The sequence below is a fragment of the Trichosurus vulpecula genome, chromosome 9 (assembly GCF_011100635.1).
Source record: "Trichosurus vulpecula isolate mTriVul1 chromosome 9, mTriVul1.pri, whole genome shotgun sequence".
Classification (NCBI taxonomy): domain Eukaryota; kingdom Metazoa; phylum Chordata; class Mammalia; order Diprotodontia; family Phalangeridae; genus Trichosurus; species Trichosurus vulpecula.
The window spans coordinates 30,388,756-30,416,587 of record NC_050581.1 but is presented as its reverse complement, the minus strand read 5'-3'; the positions used below and the strand labels follow the sequence as shown (position 1 = coordinate 30,416,587).

The following is a 27,832-nucleotide window of genomic DNA, read 5'->3' as shown; positions in this document are numbered from 1 at the left end:
ATAACCTTAAATATAATCACTTTAGGATTTCAATGATTTGTTCAAAATGTATATTAACACTGTAAAAGTTATTTTATTATTTATTAAATAGTTATTAAGTATTTATTAAGTAATGTTGCTGAAGGCTGTAAGAGAAATACAGCTCTGTTGATTTGTAAATCATTGTTAACTCTCTCTGGATTCTAAAAGGTGAAGAGCGGGACAAACAAAGAGGGTCTTGGCACAATACCTGGAACACAGTAACAACTTAATCAATGCTTGCTGATTGACTTTAAGAAATTAATGTGATGAATACAAAGAGGCATAAAACCACAAAAGAAGTGAAGAAACATGGAGTGAGTAGAATCAAGAGAATAGCCACAATGACAACCACAACATAAATGGAAAAAACAACAACAACACAATGAAAACAGAATGTTCTTTTGAACAGATTCTTCTCCAAAGAGAGAAGGTGAGAAGGTACCTTCCTCCTTCCTTTGAAGAGATGGCAGTACTGTGAATGGGAAATGCTGCAAAAAAATATCAGATTTTTTTGATGTGCTGGTCTGTTGTTCAGTGGTTTTAGTTCTGTCTGACTTGTTATGACTTCAGCTGGGGTTTTCTTGGCAAAGATGCTGAAGTGATTTGCCATTTCTTTAGTTTTACTCAGCTGTTTTCTTTTTCTCTTTTTTATTCTTTGTCATAAAGCAAGAGGTCTTTGAAAAAAAAAACAATAGTACAAAAAATTAAGACATACAAATAATCCTGAAAGGAGAGTGGCAATGGATTATATAAAAATTACCAAAAAAAATTTATATATATACACACACACGCACACACATACACACAATTCAGAATCTTATTTCATATGTTAGAAATTAACTATTTCAAATGATTTTTTTCAACATTGAAATTGAAACAGAATCTTTTCCATACTAAAAATTGGATACCATTACAGCAAAACATCAATGAAGAATTTCAGACAATGTTTCAATTATAAATAATGAATGGCTTCTATTCTGTATATCAATTTTTTTTAATATTGGAGGAAGGTAAAAGAAGTGATTTAAAACTTATTTAACACTACTCATACTAAAATATATTTCAACAAATACTGCCCAAATTAAAATAAACTTAAACAATCAGTAGAGTTAATTTAACTTAGCATAATATTTATCAACTAAAAGTTGGGTTTAGGTTTTTTGTTGTTTTTCAAATTTTGTTTTATTTTTGTTTTTTGCTTAAGTAGGTAGGTGCTTCTATAAGCTGTGAATCCTTTCAAATCATGATGAAGCTTCCAGCTGCTAGGCTGAATAGAAACTAATCACTTAACAGGGTGCCTATGACCATTTCTTTTTTGTTTTCTTAGACTTTGTAAAGCTAGTGATGGACTTGTTGTTAACAAGCTGTGGAACAAAGAAACACAAAGGCAGTGGAAATTAAGTCCATGAAATAAAAATTCATTTTTATAATATATACTTAAAAAGAGCAAATAAATTTTGCAATGTAAACGCATAGAGAACCCAGTGGCTGAGAAAAGAACCACAATAAGTCCTCTGAGAAAAAGAGAAAAAAAATAGCTTCCTAAAGAAAGCAGAAGATTTAAATTCAATTTTCTGTGAGAATTAGAACAAAACCCAGACAGAACTTAAAAAGAAAATCAGGGAATAATTTCTACTAGTGATAAGAGTATATATTTCAGGGTTTGGAGACAGATTAGGAAATAACAAAAAATTAAAGTTATTTTTAACGTTTCATTCAGAAATTCTAATAAAAGATTCAAATACATGCAATTTTAAGGAAGAAGACCTGTATGTACAAAAATATTTATACTATTTTTGTGGTGGCAAAGAATTGGAAATTGAGGGGATATTCATTGTGAAAAATATTATACTATTTTATATCATTTTTAATTTCAACTAGACCCAGAGCCTGAATTAATGAGTAACTGGAAGAAGATCCAGGACCTGGGCTTCTTTGTTCTCTCTAAAAATTTGCTCAGGAAATACCCTTACCACTGTCAACAAAGCTTACCCCTGTTAGCCATTAAAGGATGAGACCCTAACCCCAAGAGAGACTACCTCACTTAATATTAACTGACCTTTGTCAACATTCTTTCCATTAAGGAAAATCCTCTTCTTGTATCATGGTTAAACATACATGGGGGCCATAAACGTGAGGTAATACAGGCTTGCTAGCTCTGCTAAAATAACGTATATAAGTTTTCTCATTCCTTTGTTCAGACAGCCAGAGCTTATGCTCTGACTCCTTGTACGTACAAGTAAGCTAGCTTAGCTATGCTTTAAGGGAAAAATAATAAACAACATGGATTTTTCTATCACCTAGCTCTGTTGTTTCCTTCAACCAAATTTTCAGGTTTAACATCATCAACTGGGAAATGGCTGAACAAGTTGTGGTATATGAATGTGATGGAATACTACTGTGTTGTAAGAAATGACAAAGGGTATGGTTTTAGAAAAACTGACATAAACTGAGGCAAAGTAAAGTGAACAGAACCAGGAGAACACACAGTAATGGAAATTTTTTTGATGATGATCAATTGTGAAAGGCTTAGCTACTGTAGTCAACACAGTGATCCAAGTCAATTCCAAAGGATTCACAAAGAAAAAATGCTAACCACCTCCAGAGAGAAAACTGAACTCTGCAGATCGAAGCATACTTTTTTCATTTAGTTGTTTTTTGCTTTTTTTAAAAAAAGTGGATAATACAGAAATATGTTTTGCATGACTTCACCTGTATAAGTGACATACTGCTTGCCTCCTCAATGGGTGGGGGAGGGGCTGGAAGAACAAAGAGAACTGCAAACTCAAAATTTTTTTAAATAAATGCTAAAATGAAAAAATTTAAAAAGCAAAGAAAACATATGTGCAATTTTACTATTAAGAGTCTTCTAAAAATTATACCAAATGCAATCTATGCAGCAATCTCTATTGATTTAAAATGTTTAGGCTTCTTTCAAAAAGATGGGAAGATGGTAGAGTAGGCCAGAAAATTCCAAGCTCTCAAGATTTTCCTCCACAAAAGAGATAAAACTGAGCCTCAGGGTGAGGCTTGGTCTCTGTGCAGAGTACACACCTCCAGGCTAGAGAACACTTAACCAGCAAGCAGGAAGCCCTGGGGTTAGCCTGGTTGGGAAGCTGCCTTGACCCAGGCAACTTTTGAGGGGGTGGAAGGTGGAAAACAGTGAGGGGAGTTGGGCATCTGAGCCAGGGAAAATGAAGGGACCCTCTGCTGACAAGGAACACCAGACCCAGCTGTGCTACAGCAATATGGCCCTGTGAAAAGAAAGCAGCTCACACCTGGTGAGTGCAGAAGCAGGGGGGTGGGGACTCCACTGACTGTAGGGACTTATAGGTAGCTGGAAATCTTGGTTTGGTGTGTTGGCAACCAAAAAATGGGCTCCTTAGCACTTAGTTCAACAAGTGCCCTTGACTAGTTTGGCTTTTTCCCCTGAACTGAATGCTATTTGTATGTTGAACTGGAGTAAGCTTGTCGGCCCCTTCACCTTGCTTCCCTTGCTTAAGCTGATGGAAAGAACCTGTGCTTTCCCGGTCAACCCCTTCACCTTGCTTAAGCAGATTGAAAGAACCTGTGCTTTCCTGGTCAACCCCTTCACCTTGCTTAAGCAGATTGAAAGAACCTGTGCTTTCCCCGGCATACCTTACACCCCCGCAGAAGCCAGATGGTTAAAAACAGTTTCCGTTGGAGCCAGAGGCTGCTATAGCTACAGCCACAGCTGAAGCTGAAGCAGGAGCTGCCAGTAGCAGAGCTGACCTACGGGAGGAAGCTGAACAAGGACTTGAAGCCAGTGGGTAATCTTTTTACCATAGAGGGGGAAGCATGATTTTGTTTTACACCATCATGCTTCTCTGTAGCCTCCTGGTTACTCTTGTAAGGCGTACTTATTGGGCCTGGAAGCTTTTGATCAATATGTCAAAATGGGGATGCTGGTTCATGGGTTGGTTACTGTGGAGCCTAAATACATGCTTTGATTCTTCTGCCTCCTACTTTGAGAGTTTCTTATATCCGGCGGTTCCGAACCTTTCAGACATATATATGATCCTCTTTGAGATTATAAACTCTGCCCTCCTAATACATTTGGGATCAAGGTCAAAGAAGAGAAACTGAAGGAAGATCTGAGGCCAGAGACACCATCCTTCATACCCCAGGACTAGAGGTGATTACAAAAAATTAGCTATTACAAAAAAAATGCACAAGCAAAGGAGAAAGAATCCAACCATACAGAGCTGCTATGGGAATAGAGAAGACTGGGGTCCATCTTCAGAGGAGAAGAGTGAAGCAAAGAAACCCTCTTCTACCCCAAAGAGTAAAGTCAAATGGTCACCTGCCCAAACAGAATTCATAAAATAACTTTTAAAAGACCTTAAAAATCAAATAAGAGAGATTGAGGAAAAACTAAAAAGAAGAACAACAATCCAAGAAAAACAAGGAGATTATGAAAAGAAAGTTAATCAATCAGAAAAGGAGATCCAGAATCTTAAGAAAGAAAATGACTCCTTGAAAGTCAAAATTGGGAGAGGGGAAGCCAGTGAAGTCATAAGAGGCTAAGAAACAGTAAAACAAAATGTAAAGAATGAAAAAATAGAAGAGAATGTGAAACATTTTATAAGAAAAACAACTGATCTGGAGAACAGATCAAGAAGAGAAAACATAAAAACAACTGGACTACCTGAAAGCTATGATCGAAAAAAGAATCTTGATACAATAATACAAGAAATAATTTTTTAAAAATTGTCCTGAAGCTTTAGAACAAGAGGGGAAAGTAGAAATAGAAAAAGTTCATTGATCACCACCTAAAAGAGCTTCTATGAAGAAAACCCACAGGAATATTATAGTCAAATTCCAAAACCCCCAGCTCAAGGATAAAATGAGCAACAAGAAAAAAACAATTTACGTATGGCAGTGCCACAATTAGAATCACACAAGACCTAGCAGTGGCAACACTAAAAGACCACAGGTCTTGGAACAATATATATCAAAGAGCAAAAGAACTGGGGTTCTGGCTGAAAATATCATACCCAGAAATTCAGCATAATCTTGAATGGAAAAAAATGGACATTTAATGAATTGTCAGACTTTCAGGACTCTGTTAGGGGAAAAAACCAAAACAAAACCCTAAACTTAATTTGACATACAAGAACCAATAGAAATAGAAGGTCCATACCAAAAACTAATTACAAAGGACTCAATAAGGACAAACTGTTTACTTTTTTATGTATGTAAAATATATGTCCAAAATTGTTATAAGCAACTGGGTAGTTCATAAGACTGGGGTAGATGAGTGTGATATGACTTCAAAAAGTAAAACCATTCAGAAACAGCTAAAAAGAGAAATTATCTTATACAAATGAGGTATGAGAGGAAGAACAAATATAGAGGAATTAGATGGGGAAGGGGGGCTGTTAGTTTTGGAAACCTACTTTCATCTGGAATGAGTTCAAGAAGGAAAAATACATATACACCTAGAAGAGTATTAAAGTCTTCTAAATTTAGAAAGAAATAAAACTCTAAGGGGTAAGGAGGAGGGGAGAAGATAAAGGAAGGATCTTTAGAGGGGAGGGTGAGGAAATAGGTTAAAAGGGGGATAGAGAATGGTGTTTGGATCAATGGGAATGGGAGAATAAGGAAGGGACTGTTGTAGTGGGGGGGGTAGGTTAAATAATAGGAGGGCAAGGCAGGGTAGAAATAAAGTGGATGAGTCAGGAAAGATAGGAAATAAGAGATATGCACAAATATAAAAATAAAGATTAAGAGTAGAATCGGTTAGGGAAAGTATATGTTCGTATATATGTATGTATGTATATATATGTATACATGTACATACATCTATATATAAATATATTCATGCTTAATTGTAGCCTGGGGAGGGAGGGAGGAAGAAGGGAGAAAAAAAGAATAAAAAGTGTACAGCAGAGAACAAAAGAAAACCTACAAGGAAGCAAAAAAAAAAAAAAAGATGGACAGCTTTTAAAATGTGTGGTCTTTAATATATAGATTTTCTTGAAATAGAAATTTATTGCTATATATTTTTAATCCTCTCATGTTCTGCTATGCATGACATGTTTTTTCTTATTTTATATTTAAGTTTTAATATTTAAGTTTATAATGTTTTGTTTTCTTATTATGTATTTAAGTTGTAGTATTCAAGTCTAAAATTTAAAAAAATAAAGATTTTAAAAAAGCATTAGGAAATATGGGCCAGCCTGGTGCCTAGTATTGCAAGAACTTGGTAAGAAGTGCTGAATCCATTGATGCCACATTTAAAGAATATTCCAGGTAGCACAACAGAAAACTTAAAAATGTCTTGGATGGATAAGATTATATTAGTCCAAACTGATATTTTTACATATACATTATTACTGAATCTTAGTTTGGTGAATAGGTATAATAAGTAAATAAATAACCTTGAAAATTTATGTTGAGCATACTTAAAAGCATTATCTCGTAGAAGTTACAGTATGGGAAACATGTTTGGAATAAAATTGCATCTTTTAGAATACTATTGTGCTATAAGAAATGACGAGCAAGGATGCTCTCAGAAAAAACCTGGAAAGACTTATATGAACTGATGCAAAGTGAAATAAACAGAATCAGGAGATCATTATATACGGTAACAGCAATATTGTATGATGATCAACTATGAATGACTTGGCTATTCTTAGCAATACAGTGATCCAGGACAATTCTGAAGGATTTATGATGAAAAATGCAATCCATTTCCAGAAAAAGAACTGAATGGGGTATAAAAGCAGATCGAAGCATCCTTTTTCTTACTGCATTTTTCTTGGGGGTTTTCACAACAAAACTAACATGGAAATATGTTTCACATGACTACATATGTATAACCTATATCAAAATTGCTTTCCTTCTCAATGAGGGGGAGGAAGGAAAGGAGGGAGAGAATTTGGAACTCAAAAATTTTTCAAAACGTATATTAAAAATTGTTTTTCCATGTAATTGGGGAAAAATAAAATATCAAACTTTAAAAATGGCATCTTTAGCCAATATAACTAAAAACAGTATCTCAATGTGTCCAAAATGGAATTCATTCTCTTTCCCCCTAAATTTCCTTTCCTCCTACTTTTCTTATTAATGTAAAAAAGGAAACACCATCCTCCTAGTCCTTCAAGCTTCCAACCTAGGTGTTATACCGGACTCCTCACTATTTCTCACTCTCCTCCCCGCTTATCTAATCTGGTGCCAAGGGCTGTCAACTTCACCTTTGCAATATCTCTTCTCTGACATGGCTACCACTCTTGAGCAGGCCCTCCTCACCTCATGTGTGGATTTTTACAACAGCCTGCTGCTGGGTCTGCCTAATTCAAGTCTCTCCCTACTTAAGTCCATCCTCCATTCAGCTGCTAAAGTGATTTTCTTAAAGTGCAGATCTGATCATGTCACTCCCATCCCACTCAATAAACTCCAATGGCTTCCTTTCACTTCCAAGATCAAATATAAAATGGTCTGTTTGACATTCAAAGCCCTTCATAACCTAGCCTTCTCCTATATTTCCAGTCTTCTTACACCATAACTCCCAACAAATTCTCTTTGATCCAGTAACACTGGCCTCCGGGCTGGTCTGGGAATAAGACACTCTATCTCTCAACTCTAGGCATTTTCTCTGGCTATCCCCCATACCTGGAATGCTCTCCCTCCTCCACTGAGACTACTAACCTCTCTAGCTTTTGGTCCGCACTAAAATCCAATATTTTACTAGAAACCTTCCATAACACCTCTTAATTTTAGTGCCTTCCTTCTGTTAATTATTTCTTATTTGTCCTGTATATGGTCTGTTTGTATTCTTTTGTTTGCATGTTGCCTCCCCCATTAGAGCATGAGCTACTTGAAGTGAGGGGCTCTTATGCTTCTCTTTGTGTCCCCAGAGCTTAGCCAGGTGCCTTAGTAGATGCTTAATAAATATTTACTGATTGAAGAGCTTTAAATGCTAAACAGATAATTTTATCTTTGATCCTGGAAATAACAGAGAGCTAGTGAAGTTTAATAATTGTGTCTGGGAGGAAGAGAGGGGTGCTAGGACTGACATGGTCAGACCTGCACTTTAGGAAAATCATTTGGGCAGCTGAATGAAGGATGGATTGAAGTGGACTATTGGAGGGATATCAAAAAGAGAGCTACTGAAATAGTCTGGGCATAGTAGTTTGCCCAGACTATGCAAGGGGTGATAAAGTTCTATATAAGGGTGGTATACATAAAGGTTTTTGAGGGAAGTTGTGATGGTAGAAAATGATAGACAATAGATTTATAAGTGATGTGACTAAAGAGTCAAGGATATAGGTCTGGATGGATGGTGTAGTTCTTGAAAGTAATAAATTAGTTCAAAAAAGGAAAGGATTAGAGGAAAGATAATGAGTTCTATTTTACATATGTTGATTTGATGTATGGTATTTACAATTCAAGATGTCCAAAAATTCATGATGTGGGACTGGAACAAAAGAAAAAGGCAGAGGCTAGACGTGTGGACCTGGGAATTATTTGCAGAGTGACAATTGACTATATGAGAGGGAAGAGAAAGGAGTGAGAGGAAGGCCAACTAGATCACCAGATGAGACAGTATAGAGAGAAAAGAGAAAGTCCAGGATAGAACTTTGGAGAATACCCAGTTACTGGTTTTGACATGAAGAACTAGCAAAGGAATTTGATAACAAAAAGTCCAAGAGAAAGAAAGAGAACCAGGAGGGGGAAGCATCCAGCAAGAGGTGACTAATAATGGCAAGTGGAGTAAAGAATGTCATGTAAAGTAGTATTCAAATGTAAAAATTAAAATTATTACTAAAACTTATTTTATTCTTTCAACAGAAACTTAGGCACAGAGGGGGCCTTAAAAGATGATCTAATCCAAACACCTTGTTTTATAGAGGAGGCCTAGAAAGGGAAATTACTAGTATAGGGAAATTACTAGTATATGAAATATTACATCAGTAGGGAAGGAATAAAATCACTTATGTTCATAGCTCTCTATGTAGAAATGTTAAAATGTATACAGCTGCCAAACCTAACACAGTGGCACTTAATACAACATTCTGCAAGGCATATATTTTTTAAAATAATAATAATTAATGCAAGTGATGTGTAAGTGATACTTTTGCAAAAGCCACAAAAGAATGAGTAAGTGAATGAATGAAAAGGAATTTATTAAATACTCAGAATATGCCAAATGCTGTTATAAGTGCTTGGGACACACAAAAGTGACACAGGGTAGCAAGGGTAAAGTTTTTCTAGTCTAATAAGTCACAGGCATTATGAGTGGAGCCACAGGGAAGTAGATTGTCAGGGCCTTTCAGTAATAATGACAGTATTTATTTGTGAACTGCTCCAGAGCTGGGAAGATGAGAATGGAAGAGCATCTATCCTTGTACATGTATAAGGCAGAAGGCAAGATGATGTCTGGGGTGGAATGTGAAGCATGGCTGTGGCTGGCTAGACATAGTAAGCCATGTGAGAGACTCAAAAAGATAATAATTTCATCTATAAAAATTCCATTACCACCAGATATTTTTGCAATTAGTATGTAGGCATAGATGACAGTCAGATTTGCTGGAGGGAAGACTTAGATTCAAGACTCACTTCTAAAACATATTGGCTGGGTCATTATGAGCAAATTTTTTAAAAATTTTTTTGGGGGGCAGGGTTAAATCACTTGCCCAAGGTCACACAGCTAGTTAAGTGTCTCAGGCTGCATTTGAACTCAGGTCCTCTTGACTCCAGGGCCGGTGCTGTACTCACTGCACCACCTAGCTGCCCTATGAGCAAATTTTTTAGCCAAGATCTCAGTGTTCCACAGAACTGTCTAGCACTGTTAAGCTGCAGAGTAGCTGTTAATCTGAATTATTAGGAGTTCCCTATAGCAATGAAATAACAGATCTGGCCTCCTCCCTCTCTGACCCCAGCCCCAAAAATATTTTTGATTTGTAAATTTTAAAGAATCCTGTGATAAGAAACTTCTTGATGAGCTTCTTTGAAATATCTTTTAATATCTTTTTTTTAATTCTAGATTTAAATGGGGGGAAGGGAGCAAATTTGACACTAATAATACCAGATTATGAATAAAAATTAACATGAATTTTGCTTACAAAGGATTTAATAAAAAAAATTTAAAAATTGCTGCATTAGAATACAACAGAAGTAGATTCTTCAAACTGTAAAACCTGAAGCTAGTTGTAAAATCGTTTGACAACCAGAAAAGATATCAAGATATTTACTATGTAGAAATCCTTTTCTCTAAAAAGCCAGTATTATCGACGTTATAACTACAGAAAGCCGTAAGCAAATTTTCTATGTCTATCATGTCTGTACTAATTGTTTTTTTTTTTTTAATAAAGTCTGATACAATGATTGACTACTCTTAGATGAGAAACGAAACTGTCCTGGGTGAAACTCTTCCATTCCTTGATTCCCCCAAATACAGAGGTCCATCCCACTGGACAAACTTTCTAGGTTTCCTTTTGTACACAGGGCATATCAACATTTCTGCCACAGCTCAAAACTTTTAAAAAGCTTTTTTTTTTTTACTCTTTTTTTGAATTACCTTCAGATCCAATTATGAAACAGAAGAAATCACTCTGATTACAGTTAAAACCTCAAGACCTTTGTTAGTCTTTGTTTAACTATAATCTAGCCTGACTTTGAAAAATCTCTCAGAAGCCATTTTGAAGTTACAATATATAATGCACGCGTGCACACACACACACGCACACACAATTCTTGGACAACATACATAATTCTACACTCAATGTTAATCAAAGGTTCAGAGTTTAGGTTAGAAGTCTCAGAAAATCATTTTCCTAAAACCAGTTTCTTTGACCACTCCTTCCAAGAATATTCTTTTCCTTTTGGTCAAAAGCAAACATTACTTTTTTCATTCTTTAATTGCTAATCATTGCCCTGAGCCAAGGCTAGGGAAAATATGGTACAATGGATCAATTAAGAGCTTTTCATCCTTGTCTAGTAATATCCCTGACATTGTCATCAGGGAGAATAGAGTTCCCCTCTTCAACCTTTACCTAATTTTCCAAGAGAGTGAAAGTTAAATAAAGACTGATAAGAGTTTCCCAGTCATATTAGGTGAAGGACTTTAGAATCAATTACTAACAATATTATTGTGTAATATGTAACCTAAAGAAGCAAAGAATGTTTAAATACATCTTTGTATTGTTAAAATAAAATGTGGTAACAGAAATGAAAATACTTTAAAAATATCAACCATTATAAAAAAATACAATTGTTATATAGTATTCTCAATTGAGGAAAACATTAGTAGAGAAAGCATACAACTTTTGGTATTTAAGTACTTGTTCACATTCTCCCAAAAAGAGAAAGAGTGGAGACTGTGCTACTTTCTCAACAATACAATGAAAGGATATAATACAAATTTCTATTATGTCAAATTCCTCATAATTATGGAACACACATTTAGCAAGGCCATTAGAATAGCCATTTAATAATTTCCTTTTTCAATTTTAGCTGTTATTTTCAAGCTCTGAAATAAAGTATTAACATTTAAAAATTTTCTCTAATAATTCACATGGCTAATCAAATAATTGTCCTTGTCTGTGAGGCAATTTTATCTCTAAAAATCTGGCAGTCTGATTATTAAGATCTATTTAAAGATATCATGCTTAGGCATCTGCTCATACTTTTCTTCTCAATTTCCTCTTCCTTTTTCTAGATGTACGATATTGTTGATTCATTAACATTGAACTCATGGCCAACAGCACTACAATTTGTGCCTGAACAAAGCTTATTTAACACATGCATTTACTCTGAAAGGCACATCACATTTTTCCTATGCTTAGCAACACCAGACACCACTTGAGCATAATAACACTTGGGGGCCATTTTAAACAGCAAAACTACCAACAAAAAGCACAAAAATACTAAAAATGTGGCACTAAATTAGACAGTGAAAAGAATACTTATTTACAACATGAGAGATAGAACAAGAAGGCAGAACATCACCTTGTTCAGACTCTGCTGGGAATGTACCTGGGTCGCTCAAATTTTCCAGCACTGTGTCCATGACAGTGATATTGATTTCAGGGTTACAAATAAATCTTAGTGAGGAATAATGATGATGATGATAATGAAAGCTAACATTTATAGATCACTTACTAGGGGCCAGATACTATGCTTAGCACTTTACAACTGTTGTCTCATTTGATCTCCAGCCAGGTGGGTGACATTATTATCCCTCCCTCTTCTCTCTCTTCCCTGGGACGGTAAGCAATCCAACATAGGTTATACATGTGCAAATGTGCAATCATGTAAAACATTTCCATGTTAGTCATTTTGTAAAAGAAGACTCAAAGAAAAGAATGAAAGTGAGAAACAGCACAGTTCAGTCGGTATTCAGACAGTATCAGTTCTTTCTCTGGGGGCAGGCAGCATGCTTCATCATGAGTCCTTTGGGATTGTCTTGGATCATTGTATTGCTGAGGATAGCTAAGTCAAAGAATGGACATTTTAATGAAACAGAAGACTTCTAAGCCTTCCTGATAAAAAGACTATGACTGAGTAGAAACTGAAATACAAACATGAAAATAAAGAGACCATAAAAAGGCAAAATACATGTAAGCAATCAGAAAAAAAAAACTTTGGAAGGATACAATATTTCCATTCCAATTGTGGAACTGGGAGGGAAACTTGCAAATGTCCTGAAGGGGCAGAAGGATTCATGGAGTCAAGTAAAATGGAGGAGTCGAGTTTTTGTTATGTTTTGATGGTCTTAAAAGCAAAAAGGTAAGGGAGAGGGTAAAAGGTTACACTAGGGAAGAAAAGAGCAAAAATAGAGGGGGGCTTACTTTCTCACATAATCAGAGGATACAAGTAGAAGTGTGTAGACAAGGAAAGGGTTGGAAGAATACCATTTGAAACTCATTTTTAAAAAATGCTAAATGAGCAGAACCAGAGGAACAATTTATAACATAACATTGTAAAAAATGAACAAATCTGAAAGACTTCAAAACATGTATCAATCCAATGATCAACCATTACTCCAGAGGATGGATGGTTTAGAATACTATTCAACTCCTGACATAACCTCCTAAGAGGAGATGAGACTAGATATGCAGAGTGAGACATTCATGTGTTTTGCTTGACACCCGGCATTTGCTGCATGGGTTTTTGTTTTTGTTTTCTGTTCTTCCCTTGCACCCTACGAAACAGGAAAAAGTAAGAGGTAGGAGGAACAGAAGTCAGATGTTTATTAATTTCAAACAATAAATAATGAATAAAATAAAATTTAATTTAAAAACCTATTAAAACTTGGTTTAATTTATGCATTTAGTTATTTTCTGTTTTTTTTTTTAGCAGAGCACTATTTCTACTAACTTGTGTTTAATTCTATTTTAAATACTGTCTGGAATTGAGTGGTATTATGAAAAGGAATATTATTATTTAACTCACAAAAGTACTAGTTAGTAAATTACCCAGTACAATAAATGTTACTACGTATTAATCCAGAGTGTTCAATCTTCCTATATGCTATGTTGTTTTCTACCTATTTCTTAGAAAGGTAGAGAAATATCTTTGTAAGACCCAAAAATACTGAATGGTTTCTGGGGAGGGGGAAGAGAAGAGTTACTGAGTGAAGTCCCTGCAATACAAAAATTTATTTTAAAAAAGAAATGTTGCTATGCATAAATATTTCAAGATATCCAATGCCTCCATTCATTTTCACAACCCCATACTTATTTTCCTTCATGTGACAAATGCACAAAAGAATATTATCCTCACAGTATCAGAGAAATAGAGCTGGACAGGAATGTAGGAGCAACATAGTATAATTCCATCATTTACAGATGAAGAAACTAAGGCTCTGAAAGGTTATGCTACCTGCCCAAGCTCACACAGGCACTAAGTAGCAGAGCTAGAACTTGACTCAACTTTGTCCTTGGACTCAAAATCCAACACTTTTTCACTAGATCACATTGCCTTCAGAAATAAGTGGGATAAACTTCTAGGATCATTGGTAGTCACTTTAATAGAGTTAAATATATAAAGGGAAAACATTTTTCTTATATTTTTCTTCAATAAACTATGACCACATAGCTGAATTTCCTTTTTATACAAAAAAGCTACTGCCTTAAAAAAAAAAAAAAAGACTAAATTCTTACCTGCACCAGGAATGATGGCCAATTTTGTTTCAACCAAGCCCATTTTAGCAGAAGAGGCTATGAAACAAAAAGAAAAACAAAATCTGAAGTAAATTTTTATTACATTAAAAAGTTTATACCAAAAGATTTTAGAACAATCTGATGTCACTAAATGCCTTACAATGACATAAAAAAGCATCTGACTATGTACATATCTCAGTGAATTTGTGCATATTAAAAGACCCATACAAGATGACTACTAAAGTAAGTAAATTATCAGGCCTAATAACTTGTTATATGAAGACAGAGAAGTGAGACCATCTCTTATTTGTGATTCAGAAGGACTGTGAGCTAAGGTAAAAGGTTTATTCTAATGATTATGAACACTTTAACTGCTTTAGGGTCAAACAATTTAATACACTACTTTTATGTTTTTAAAAGTGTTTACATACTTTTTAAAAGTTTTCTGTATTTTTAAAAATTTTATTATGAAGCAAATGTAATATGATTTTAAAATATAATTTAATGTAATTTAAAAATACAAATGGTATCCACTTTAGATCCTGTGCACTTAACATATTTAAAAAAATATTCTCCATTCATTACCAATATTAACAATATCAGTAGCAGTGCTACTCCATTAAGTCAATACATTGAAATATATGAATACCTATGTGTGTATGTATATGTATGTATGTAGGTAGGTAGGTACAGATGGATACATAGATAGATAAAATCTATCTATCTGTCCATCCATCTGTCTGTATTGTTTTTTAGAAGCAAGTGGATGTAATGTATTTTCATCATGCTACTTGGGCAGTGTGGTTCAGAGCCAGTATTTAACTCAGCACAACATCACTGCACAGAAATAAATTATACTGAAATAAATGTATATCATACCATAAATATTCTTTGTTTTTTTGTTTCTTTTGTCTTCTGTCTTTTCTGTTATAACCACCTCTCCAAATTGAGCAAATGTTAAAACAAAACCAAACCTCAAAAATAGAAGCCTTCAATACATATGCATAGTTTAGCAAAAACAAATTCCCACATTAACCACATCCAAAAATGTGTCTCTTATTTTAAGTTAATCAGCCCTCTGTTAGAAAGTGAGTGACATGTTGCATATTTATTTTTTGGACTCACAGTTTATCACTGATCAGGTTTCTAAAGTCTTTCAAAATTGTTTTTCTCCAAGATATATCATTGCATCTATAAAGTTTTCTCCTAGTTTCACTTGCTTAGCTCTGCATCAGAAAAATTATGAATTCTCTAGCTGCCAGAATATTCTTATAGGACTAGACAACTTAACTATTTCAAAGACTTACTAAGCATCTTAGAGCCAATCTCCACTTACTTTTCCCACAAATAGTTTCTATAATTCTGAGAGCTGAATAAGTTAAGATTCCCTTTTTCCTGACCTAATGACACTTTTATTTTAAAACATCTTAATTTTTTTACTGAAATGCCCACAAAACAACCTATTTCCAGATCCTTTACTATATATATATAACATATACAGTTCTTTAAATGTTTAATTTCAAGAGTTAAAGTCCTAAAATGTTAAAGAAAACAACCAAAATAAATAAATGCCAAAACAAACAAGATGGGGAGGGTGATGGGTTTGAGAGTACCTTATTTAGCTTTCTCTATATCACCAACACAGCAGACCTTAATAAATGCTTGTAGACCGAACAACTTTTTTAAAAAGGCATTAAATAATATGTAAAATGTGTGACCTCTACTTTCAGAAAAGACTGTTCAGAGGCGGTGAATAGTGGAAAGGAGAAGAAAGAGATTATGAACAAAGTGAGGCAGCGGATAGGGGATTCATTAACAACTCTTTTTTTCAATATCTTTTAAAAGTGCTGTTTCTCTTCCTTTCCCACGGAAGTTTTAAAGTTGTAAGGGAAGCTACAACAAACACAGGAGGGCAGCTTCACCAAGCCAAGAGATGGTAATGGTTAGTCAAGAACATAGCCAGAATCAATGTGGGGACAGGGACTGTGAATTATTCAACTTTGTGTCCTGCACACTGCTTAGTAAAGAGGCTTACAAAGAGCAGGCAATCAATATTTTTATTTTAAATAAATGGGAGATAAAAGATGGAAGCAGAAAATAATGTTAAGACTGACTATGGAATTTGAAGTAAAAGTGAGGTTAAGAATAAACCTTTTTACCCAGATGTTTCACTACTATGCATATACTCCAAATAGGTCACTATTAAAAACAGAAAGGCCCCATAAATATTGCAAAATATATTCATGGGAAGGATTTTTTTTGTGGAAACTAGAAACAAAGTAGATATCCACAGAATGGGGGCCGGCTAAACAAATGGTGGCACAGAAATGTAATGGAATAAGGGCAGGGCAGAGGCAAGGTGAAGTAAATATAGCCAAGGAAACAATATACACAATAAAAACAATAATGTAAATGGAAAAAGCAGCCATAAAACAATGAAAAATGAATGTTGTAAATTACAAATAAGCCTGACTCCAAAAAAGGAGAACACTACATATACTGTCAAGATTTTTTTTTCAATGCATTCAAAGGTTTTCCTATTTTTTTTCTTCTTCCCCTTTTTTTCTTTTAAAAAGTTATTTATTATATGAGATGAGACGGTTCTCTAGGATAGAGAAGGCAAAGGATAAAGGAAAAATTCAGACAATGTAAAAACAATGTATCAATAAAATTTGTTTCATACGAAGAAAATAATGTGTAGAATTTTTAAAAATAAACTGTCTATAAACAGAGATTTACAGTACTATATATAATTTTCTTTTTTTGTTCTATTTTGTATACAGACATATATTTTCTTTGTGCTTGTGTTAGGTATATTAAGAATTTTTTAAAATTTAAATTTAAAAAGTTACAAACCACGAAAAAAAGTGGCTCAAATTTAGTGGTCAGTATTATCTTAGCTGGACTCCACACTGCACCTAATGTATCATCTAAGAAGTCCAAATATAATCTAGCCCATCAGGGAGGCTGTAACTAAATTGGATTCAAAAAGTTGAAGACAATATTTTGGGAATGAACTGAAAATAAACATAACTCTTCACAATGTCCTTCCCAGAGTAAGAATGAGTTTAATCTTCACATGCTCTATTTTAACAGGCCATATTCCTACCTGCTGAAAGGGCAGCGAGGTTGCACAATAGATAGAGTGCCAGGCCTGGAGTTAGGAAGACTCATCTTTCTGAGTTCAAATCTGTCCTCAAACACTTACTAGCTGTGAGACACTGGGCAAGTTATTTAATATTGTTTGCCTTAATTTCTTCATCTGGAAAATGAGCTGGAGAAGGAAACAGAAAACCACTCCAGTAATTTTGCTGAGAAAACCCCAAATGAGGTCACAGAGTCAGATATGACTGAAACAACTGAGCAATGATAACAACAATTCTTACCTGCTACTCTAATATCACATGCTAAAGCCAACTCAAGGCCACCACCCAATGCGATCCCATCTATTGCTGCAATAGTTGGCACTGGAAGATTAGCTGTAAGAAAAATTATTTAACATTCAATATTTATATATTTTATATAGTTATATATAAATTAAATATTTATAATTATTTAATATTTAATATTTTATTTTAGTCATTACTTAAATATTCATTTAACATTTCAATAAAAACATAGTCCCTAAATAAATGATACTATATCAGTAACCACTGACAATAGTCAAATTTGTTAGTTATTAAACATCATTAGGCCTAAAATAAAATAATCTTTACTATAAGATGGTGTAGTGGATAGTACATGTTTTCCTCAGGCCGTGGCCCTAAGGGGTTGACCAGGCCTCATGCAATTGTTAGAAATCCAAGACACATATGAAGTCCCTACTTATGGTTATATAACATAAAGAACCAGAACAAGTATATACAAGTACTACAACAGGATATTGTCCTTCAGAGAAATTCAAGCTATTTAGTTACCAAATTAGGAACTAAAATCCTACCCACTTCAAGGATTGGTTAAACGCAATAAAGACTGCTTTCGGTAATGTGACAAATCTCAAATAAGCCAGCACTGAGGAAAGAGTAGAACATTCTTTGAACCTGAAGAGGTCCTCAATCCCACATAGGCAGCTGTTGCTATTTTGCTAGGCCCATCTCTGGAGGAAATTTAGGGAAAAAGAGGGACCTGAGAGGTTGTACTCATCAAAATCAGTCCCTCTAGGTATCCTTGCTGATGTTATCTAATAAAATCCCAAGTTAAGGAGGCAGCCTCCTTAACTTGGGGTTTACTGGCTAGATTTCTTTCTGAAAAACCAAGCCTTAAACCCAATTCACTCTGCAGCCCATGGACTGGATAATAGGTCCCTGCCCTCCTAGCACAGAGTGAATGAAAATACCAAATAGTAACTGTTTCTCTTTTGGGCCTTCCCCTCCCAGTTTGATTCCCACCCCCCGCCCCCCACCTCAGAGTTTTGATTAAAGGGGCTATCCCTTGATTAACTTCTTAAAAGAGGCCTATTCACTGAATGGACACCTACCTCACTCAAAGTGAGAACCTCAAAAGACCTTAGCCTGAAAGGGCCAGGGTCTCCCAATGCATCCTAGGCCATCTCCAGTCATCCTGGTGACTATCAGGCCACTGGACCCAGATGGCTCTGGAGGAGAAAGTGAGGCTGGTGACCTTGCACTCAATTCCAAGTCAACTGCAAGTCATGTCATCATTTCCCTGATGTCATGGTCCTCTTTGAGAACAAAGGGCAAACACAATCTTTTGTTTTTGTTTTGCCATTTGCTTAGCTGACTGAACTAGTGCTAGAAAAGGGTAGCCAGGGCCGCTGTGTTAGGAGGGAGTCAGGTTTCAATGAGTGCAAGAAACATGGAGGAAGTGAAAAAGGCAAAAGTTTTAAGATGAAATCTAATTTGTTACCTCTGAAGCAGCAATTTCCAAGACTCAGGGGGAGGGTTCAGGTAGCTCTAGAGTGGGAGGTTGAGAGGTTGTATGTGTGGGGGGAGGAGTTATGTTGAGGGAGACAGGAATAAGGGTGTATGCTCTCCGACACTTAAACAAGGAAAACTGGGAATTCAGGATCACCAAGACAGTTTGGATGGGTTGGTTATAATAAGATGGAAATACGTTAGTCACTGAAGAAAGAGTTCAGGTAAGTTATCATTTTCTTTTTTTCCTCTCTTTTAAATTTTTTTTTATTTTTAAGTCATCATTTTCCACTGGGGACTGCTGGTTCTTGTATAGCAGACCTGATCTGTTGCTGGAGTGCACTCAAATTTTACTAACTTGCTAGACAGATTAGGTGCACAATACATAGAAGAAAAAGAATATCGCAATATAAAGTTTGATGAACTCAGATGCTACTTTACTGAGGTTAGGACTCCTATTTGACAAAAACTGGACTGCAATTTGACTGAAATTAGATTTGGAATAATACAACACCTACCAATGTAAAAAAAAAGGAAGGGAAGAGAACATGCATTTATTAAGTGCTAGTATCTGCCAAGCTCTGTTACTAAGTGCTTTACATATGTAATCTCATTTAATCCTCACAACCACCCCTGAGAGGTATTTGTGCTATTATTACTCTAATTTTACAGCTGAGGAAACTGAGGCAGAAAGACATTAAGTGACTTGCCTAGGGTAACACAACTAGTAAATGTCAAGCAGAATTTGAACTCAGGTCTTTCTGACTCCAGACCTAGTGTTCTTCACCGTGCTACATAGCTGCCTCAAGATAAGAGCCAAATGGATACCAGACAGATATAAAATATCCTATCATGGGGCAGCCAGGTGGTGCAGTGAGTAGAGCACCGGCCCTGGAGTCAGGATCACCTGAGTTCAAATCTGGCCTCAGACACTTGACACATGTACTAGCTGTGTGACCTTGGGCAAGTCACTTAACCCCAATTGCCCTGCCAAAAAGCAAAAATAAAAAGATATCCTATCATAATTCAGAAGAACAGAGGAGGTGCAGATCTTGTAGATCTTATACATAGGGGAAGAGTTCATGATTAAACAAGGGAAAGAATCGCAAAACAATAAAGGGACAATTTTGATGAAATAAAATTAAAGGTTTTTTTTACAAATAGTACTAATAATTAGCATTTATTTAGCACTTAAAATGTGCCACATACTATGCTAAATGTTTTATAATTATTACCTTATTTAACCCTCACAAAAACCCTAAAAGGCAAGTGCTATTATTACCACCATTTTACAGAAAAGGCAACTGAGGCAAACAGACATTAAGTAACTTGCTCAAGGTCACACAGTTGGTAAGTATTTGAGGACAGAATTTAATTCTGGTCTTTCTGATTCCAGACCTGCCCTATCCACTGTGCTACCTAGTTGCTAAAACCAATACAGCTAAGGTCAGAAGGAAAACAGTTAACTAGGACAGTTTTTGCAGTATGTTTCTCTGATACTTCTAATTTCCATTAAGAACTGACTCAATTTTTTAAGAATAAGAGCCACTCTTCAATTGATAAATTCACGGAGGATGAATAGGCAGTTCTTAAGGGAAGAAATCCAAATCATCAACAGCCATATGAAAAACTGCTCCAAGTCACTAATAGAGAAATGCAAATTAAAGCTGGTATTTAATAAAATTGGCAAAGTTTTTAAGAAAATGACAAATGGGGGTGGGGCTAAGAGAAAATAAGCACACTGGGTAGAGTTGTGAATGGTTCCAGCCTTTCAGGAAAACAATTTGGAATTATGTCTCAAGCTACTAAACTGTACAATCCTCTGACCCAGCAATGCTATTAGGCCTACACTGCAAGAGAGCAAAGAAAAAGAGGAAAAGATGGTACCTTTTGGAGCGGCAAAGAACTGGAAACTGAGGGGAGGGACTGAACGTATAGTGGAATAAAGAAATGATTAAAGGTGAAGTTTTAGATAATCCTAGGAAGACTTGAATTAATTGATATGGAGTAAAGTGAGCAGAAAAGGGAAAATAATGTATACACTAATAACATTATTGTAAAGATAAACAACTCTGAAAGACTTAATAAATCTGATCAAAGCAATGACCAATCATTATTCTAGATTGGTCCAATGTTAAAGAAAACTATCTACTCAAATGAAAGAGGTGATGGAGGTAAGGTTCAGAACAAGACATTCATTTTTGGAAGTAACCAATATAGAAATTTGCTTTGCTTCATTAGGCAAATGTGCTATAAGATTGTTGTCTTCTATGTTCCCTTCTGAATTGAAAAGGGGAGGTAAGAAGGTGGGGAAAATAATTTATGCTTATTAATGTGTAAAAAAGGTGAAGCATATTAATAAGGATGGTTTGTATGCAAGAAGTGTATTAAGAGGAAATATAAAACAGGAAAATAAGTTGGGTGAATCATCTAGTGAGATCTGGTCATTAACAGTCCAACTGTTACGTTAATATTTACCAAGTATTAAATATTCTAGATTAGAGATTCTTTAAACTTTTTGTGGGTCATGAACATGTTTTGGAATCTCGTGAAGCCCACTAACTCCTCAGCATAATGCTTTTTAAATGAATAAAATAAAACACAAAGAATTACAAAGGAAATAAATTATATTGAAATACAGTAATCAAAACAGTTAAAAAAAAAACATGGATGCCCTGAAATCTATTCATGGATGGCATGTTAAAAACATCTATTCTAGATGCAGACCTGTAGTGCCTAATCTTGTTTTTAGCTCCATGATATCTTTCACATTTTCCCACACTCTACTCACATGAACACCTCCTTAATTTAGGCAATCATCATCTCTCTAAGACTAAACCACATGTGGCCCTTTATGTCCTCAAGTGCAGCCCTCTGACTGAATCCAAACTTCACAACAAATCCCTTTAATAAAAGGATTTGTTCTGTATGATTTGGACTCAGTCAGAGGCTGCACCCAAGGAACTAGAAGGCCACACGTGGCCTCAAGGCTGTAGGTTCCCCACCCCTGATCTAAGCTTTGCCAAAGGCCTCCTAATTGATCTACCTGTTTCAAGTCTCTCCACTCTACTTTCCCAAAAGCTACCAAAGGGATATCTGATAAACACATATCTAACCAATGTCAATCTCCTACTCGGAAACTTCCAATTACTCCAAAATAAAATATCAAGTATTTTCTTTTAAAGCCCTATAAAACCTGTCCCCAGCCTTACTATACATTGCTTCCCTTCCCATACTCTCAACTGCAGCCAAATTAGCCTTTGTTCTATTCCTCACACATGGCACTCTATCTCACTTCTCTTTGTATTATCACTTGCCATCATCCATTCCTGTAATGCACTCCCTCCTCATCTCTATTTCAGAGAATCACCCTATTCCTTCAAGACATTTCTCAAATACCACTTTCTACCTGAAGCTTCTTATTTTCCCAACTGCAGGTGGCTTCCTTTTCAATGACTGTCTATATTTTATATGCATTCTCTCTCTCTCTCTCTCTCTCTCTCTCTCTCTCTCTCTCTCTCTCTCTCTCTCTCTCTCTCTCTCTCTCCCTCCCTCCCTCCCTCCCTCCCTCTCTCTCTCTCTCTCTCTCTCTCTCTCACACACACACACACACATTTATTCACAATATGCTTATATAAGTTCATATTGTCTCCTTCAATAGATTATAAGCTTCTAAAGCTCCTAGAGGGATGTAGGGCATATTCAGGGAAGACTAGTACCTCTGGTATGAGGGCTGCTCATCCACCTTTGGTGTCCACATGATTCACCCAACTCTGACCTGTGGCTCCAAAAACCACATTCCAGTAAACCATTTTGGCAGATAAACTATGTTGAGGGTAACTGAAGGGTCCCAAACTCTTCAGTGAGTCAGGGAGTTGTCTACACAAAGTATGTGAAGACTTCCCCCAGGGGAATCGGTGGATGAGAACAATTTGTTCCAATGACCATGAAGGCCACTGAAGCAGGCAGTGTAGAATGCTTGGAGCTTAGAGAAGCAAATGACTTTGCATAACTCTGCCTCACTTAAATCCAACTTAAGGGCAAATCAAAGGACATCACCCCTACCATTTTACCATTTTAACTTATCTCAAAGTCCTACGGTAATGGGACAAGTGATGACACAGCAGGTGCAGACACACTGGGAGCTATAGTCACAATTCTGCACACAGGCAGTCCAGGTCACAGGCCCATCTTCTCCCTAGACTGATGCAGCAGTGGCATTCAGCAGGCTGTCTGAGAAGTCTTTTAAGGATCAAGCTAGTCCTAGTGTGAGGAAGGGTCTAGAAAAGGTGCCCTAAAAATTGTGTGCTTCATCCAACCCAGGTCTGCTTACCACAGTAGGCAGGGATCCAACCCTGCGGTCAAAACACAAAAAAATTTACAAAAATGTTTGCAAAGATGATTCCACTCGCTACTGGTACATGGAATGTGCACGTGCTAAGGACAATATGAAATGCAGTAGAATTGAAAGATGAACAGCTCTTGTTGAGAGAAAACTCAGCATGTATCACATCCAAATACCAACCCTGAGTAAAACAAGGCTGGCAAATGAAGGCCAGCTTACCAAAGTTGGAACAATATGTTTTTCTGGAGTGGCTGTCATAATGGGGTGTGTTGGTAAGCAAAATGGCTCTTAGCACTCAGTTCGACCAAGTGCCCTTGAAGAGTTTGGCTTTTGTTTCCTTTGAGTAATTCAGTGTATTTCATTGAGTCTTACTAGGTGCTAAGCCCCAGGCCCAAACCCCCATTAGGAGCTAAGCCTATGTGGGTGTGAAGTTCCCAGGGTACTAAGGGGAGGTGCTAACTCAAGAGCCAATCATAGAAGCCTAAGTTCTGGTCATTCAGATGACAGTTGATGACATCTGAAATGCTATAAGAAGAGAAGACAGAGCCATTTGCACAGGGCTCTCACTTGCGGTGGTGCTGATGCGAAGACTCTGGGCAGCTGTAGCTAAGAGCCTTCCAGCTTGTAACCTGGATGCTGAGACTTGGTTAAACTCTGGTAACTATGTATTGGGATTTGAATCAGACAAGGTCTGTCGATGTTTGTACTTTGTTTGCATTTTGCTCTGAAGTTCAGGGTGCTGGTTTTTTCCCCTGAACTAAGTAAATGATATTTGTATGCTGAATTAAAGTAAGCTTGCCAACCCCTTAATGTTGCTTTCCTTAATAAAGCAGATCAAAAGAACCTGTGCTTTTGCAGCGTGCTGGTAGCATGCTTGTTGTTGGGCTTGTGTTGGTCTTTCACCCCCACAACAGCTGCTAGCCAGATTGTAGAAACATGGGGAGCACTATGAAGCTGGCACAGGTTTTGTAATCAAATCTAATCTAGTCAACAAGCTTATATGCCTCCCAAAAGGAGTGAATGGCAGGTTCATGACAATGTGATTGCCACTTGTAGGAAAAGAGTCATGTCACCATCATCAGTGCATATCCTCCCACCATGACAAAACCTGATGAGGTCAAAGAAAAATTTTATGAAGACCTGCAGACCCTCATCATTAACATGCCAAAAGAAGACAAGCTTATAAGTCTGGGTGACTTTAATGCAAAAGTAGGCACAGACTAACAGACAAGATAAGGAGTCCTTGGGAGGAATGGAGTCAGAAGAAGGAACAGCAATGGTCACTTATTACTGAAGACTTATGTATTTCATCACTTTTTTTATCATGAACACTATCTTCCATTTACCTAAACGCAACAAAACTTCATGGATGCATCTTTGCAGCAAACACTGGCATTTAAGAGACTACGTCAGTGTAAGAAGAAAAAAACAGGATGTGAGAATGATGAAGGTGATGGATAGCAGAGTGCTGGACTGATCATAGCTTGTCCTCTCCAAGCTAAATATTTGCATTCAACAAAAGCTGTGGTCCGAAGGCAAGATGACTACCAGAAGACTTCATGTTAACAGATTAGAGTGCTTCTCTGAGCATGAATAGTTTGTTGGTAATTTAGAGGGAAAGCTGGGTCAACACATGGCTAGTAACAGTGGAACAGTAAAGGAATGGGCAACTTTCAGAGATCTGATGTTCAACACTGCATTTCCTCATCTGGGTCAGAATACTCACAAACATCAAGACTAGTTTGATGAAAATGATGGAGAAATTCAGAAGCTACTAAATGAAAAACAAGAACCACACAGGGTTTACCAGCAGGATAGTTCATCCATCTATAAAAAGGGAGCATTTAACTCCATCAAAAGTAAAGCATAAGCAAAGCTTACAAAGATGCAGGATTCTTGGCCCAGATTAGAACGTAAATGAAATTCAATTTTACCTTGATAGCAACAACCTAAAGGGCTTTATGATGCCCTGAAGGCTATTTATGGGCCAAAGACCTATCACCTACTCGGTACTAATGGAGCCATGCTGATCAGTGATAAGGACATGGTCTTAGAGGGGTGGGCTGGACACTTCCATAGTGTTCTCAACAGACCATCATCAATCAATGTTGACTGTATACCTCAAGTTGAAGTCAATCCCTCCCTAGGTGAGCTTCCAACTGAAGAAGAGGTTTTGAATGCCATTAGACTCTTCTTATGTAACAAAGTGCCTAGTGCTGATTACATTCCAGCACAGATTTACAAGGCAGGAGGTCCACTAATTATACAAAAGCTGACTGAAATTTTCTGGGTTATATGGCAAGAGGAGTTTAAGGATGCCTCCACTGTCCAACTCTATAAAGGTAAAGAAAACAGATTGTTCTGTGACAATCACAGGGGGTCTTTCCTTTAGTCACTGCTGACAAAATTCTTGCCAGAGTCCTCCTTAATAGGCTGATCCTTCACCTGGAAGATGGTCATCTACCTGAGAACCAATGTGGCTTCAGAAAGGGCCATGGAATGGTTGATATGGTGTTTACTGCCTAACTCCAGGAGAAATGCCAGAAGAACAGAGAACATTACCCAATGTTTGTTGATGTGGCCAAGGCCTCTGATACTGTCAGTTCTAAGGGCTTATGGAAAATTATGACAAAATTTGGTTGCCCTGAGAAGTCCATCAGTAATGTACGTCACTTTCATGATGGCATGCTTACATGGGTTCTGGACAATGGAAATAAAATGTTCTCATGCTTTCCCAGTCACCAATGGAGTGAAGCAAAGCTCTGTGCTTGCTCCCATGCTTTTTATCATGATGTTTACAAAATGCTATAAATCACTATTGATTGAAGAAGTTCAAATTAAAATAATTCTGAGGTACTACCTCATACCTATTAGATTGGCTTAATAGGACAGAAAAGGAAAATGACAAATGTTGGAGGGGATGTTGGAAAAATGAGATATCAATGCACTGTTGGTGGAGTTGTGAACTGATACAACCATTCTGGAGAGCAGTTTGGAACTATGACCAAAGGGCTATAAAACCATGCATACCCTTTGACCTAGCAATACCATAGTACCACTACTAGGTCTATATCCCAAAAGAGATTAAAAAAAAACAAAAAGGAAAAGGACCAACATACAGAAAAATATTTATAGCAGCTCTTTTCTGGTGGCAAAGAATTGGAAAATGAGGGGCAGCCCATCAACTGGAGAATGGCTAAACAAACTGTGGTATGTGATTATAAAGGAATACTATTGTACTATAAGAAATGAAGAGCAAGATGCTCTCAGAAAAACCTGGAATTACATGAGCTGATGCAAAGTGAAATATACCATGTACAAAATAACAGCAACACTGTAAGATGATCAGCTGTGCTCAGTAATACAATGATCCAAGACAACTCTGAAGGACTCATGATGAAAAATGCTATCTATCTCCAGAGAAAGAACTGATGTTGTATGAATAAAGATTGAAGCGTACCTTTTACTTTATTTTTCTTGAGGATTTTTTTTGGGTCTGTTTTCTTTTACAACATGACTGTTATAGAAACATTCTGCATGATTACACATATATAACCTACATTTGAATTGCTTGCCTTCTCAGTGAGGGGTAGCGGGGAGGGAAGAAGGGAGAGAATTTGGAACTCAAAGTTTTCAAAACAAATGTTAAAAATTGTTTTTACATGTAACTTGGGAAATGATGCTTACAACAATGTTGTCAGACACCTTAAACAAAAATGAAAACAGCATCAAGGTAAACTACTGCACTGAAGGCAAATTATTTAATCTGAAAAGGCTCCAAGCCAAGACTAAAGTGGAGGGAGAGTTGCTACCATAATTTTGTGTTTGCAGATGATAGTGTACTCGATGCAGGCTCTGAAGCTGAGATGCAACAAGGTATGGATCTATTCTCTGCTGCTTGTGCTAATTTTGGCCTAACAATGAACACCAAGAAAACACAGGTTCTACAACAGCCAGCACCACACCATCTATACATGGAACCGTCAGTAACAGCAAATGGAGAAATTTTGAATACTGTGGATAAGTCCACTTAGCTTGGAATTATACTTTTCAGTGATGTACACATAGATGATGAGGTTGACACACCCACTGCCAGAGAGAGCTTAGTGGGAGGAAAGTGGGGGAGAAAGTGGGGAGAAAAGAGGTATTAGGGTGCCTACCAAACCAAGGTCTACAGAGTCATTCTGTTGACCTCATTGTTGTATGCCTGTGAAAGCTGGACAGTCTACCAGCCCCATGCCAGGAAACTGAATCACTTCCATTTGAATGATCTTGGGAAGATTCTGAAGATCACCTGGCAAGATAAGGTAATAGACATTGAGGCCAAGCATTCAAACTCTGTTTCAGAGAGCACAACTCTGATGGACTGGCCATGTTGTTCAAATGCCAAAAGACTATTTTATAGCGAGCTCAAACAAAGCAAGCACTCATAGGAAGGTCGAAGAAGCAATATAAGGACA

The 27,832-nt window shown here is 36.5% G+C and overlaps 1 protein-coding gene across 1 annotated transcript in view; it reads right to left on the bottom strand.

The window, feature by feature from the left end:
* The window catches only part of AUH (AU RNA binding methylglutaconyl-CoA hydratase), a 254,386-nt gene that overhangs the window by 80,413 nt on the left and 146,141 nt on the right, over positions 1-27,832 (bottom strand). Inside the window, exons 5-6 of the mRNA XM_036739162.1 lie at positions 17,540-17,632; positions 14,154-14,210 (exon numbers count right to left, since the gene is read on the bottom strand). Coding sequence (XP_036595057.1) covers positions 14,154-14,210; positions 17,540-17,632 — 150 coding nt within the window. The remainder of the gene's footprint in view (positions 1-14,153; positions 14,211-17,539; positions 17,633-27,832) is intronic.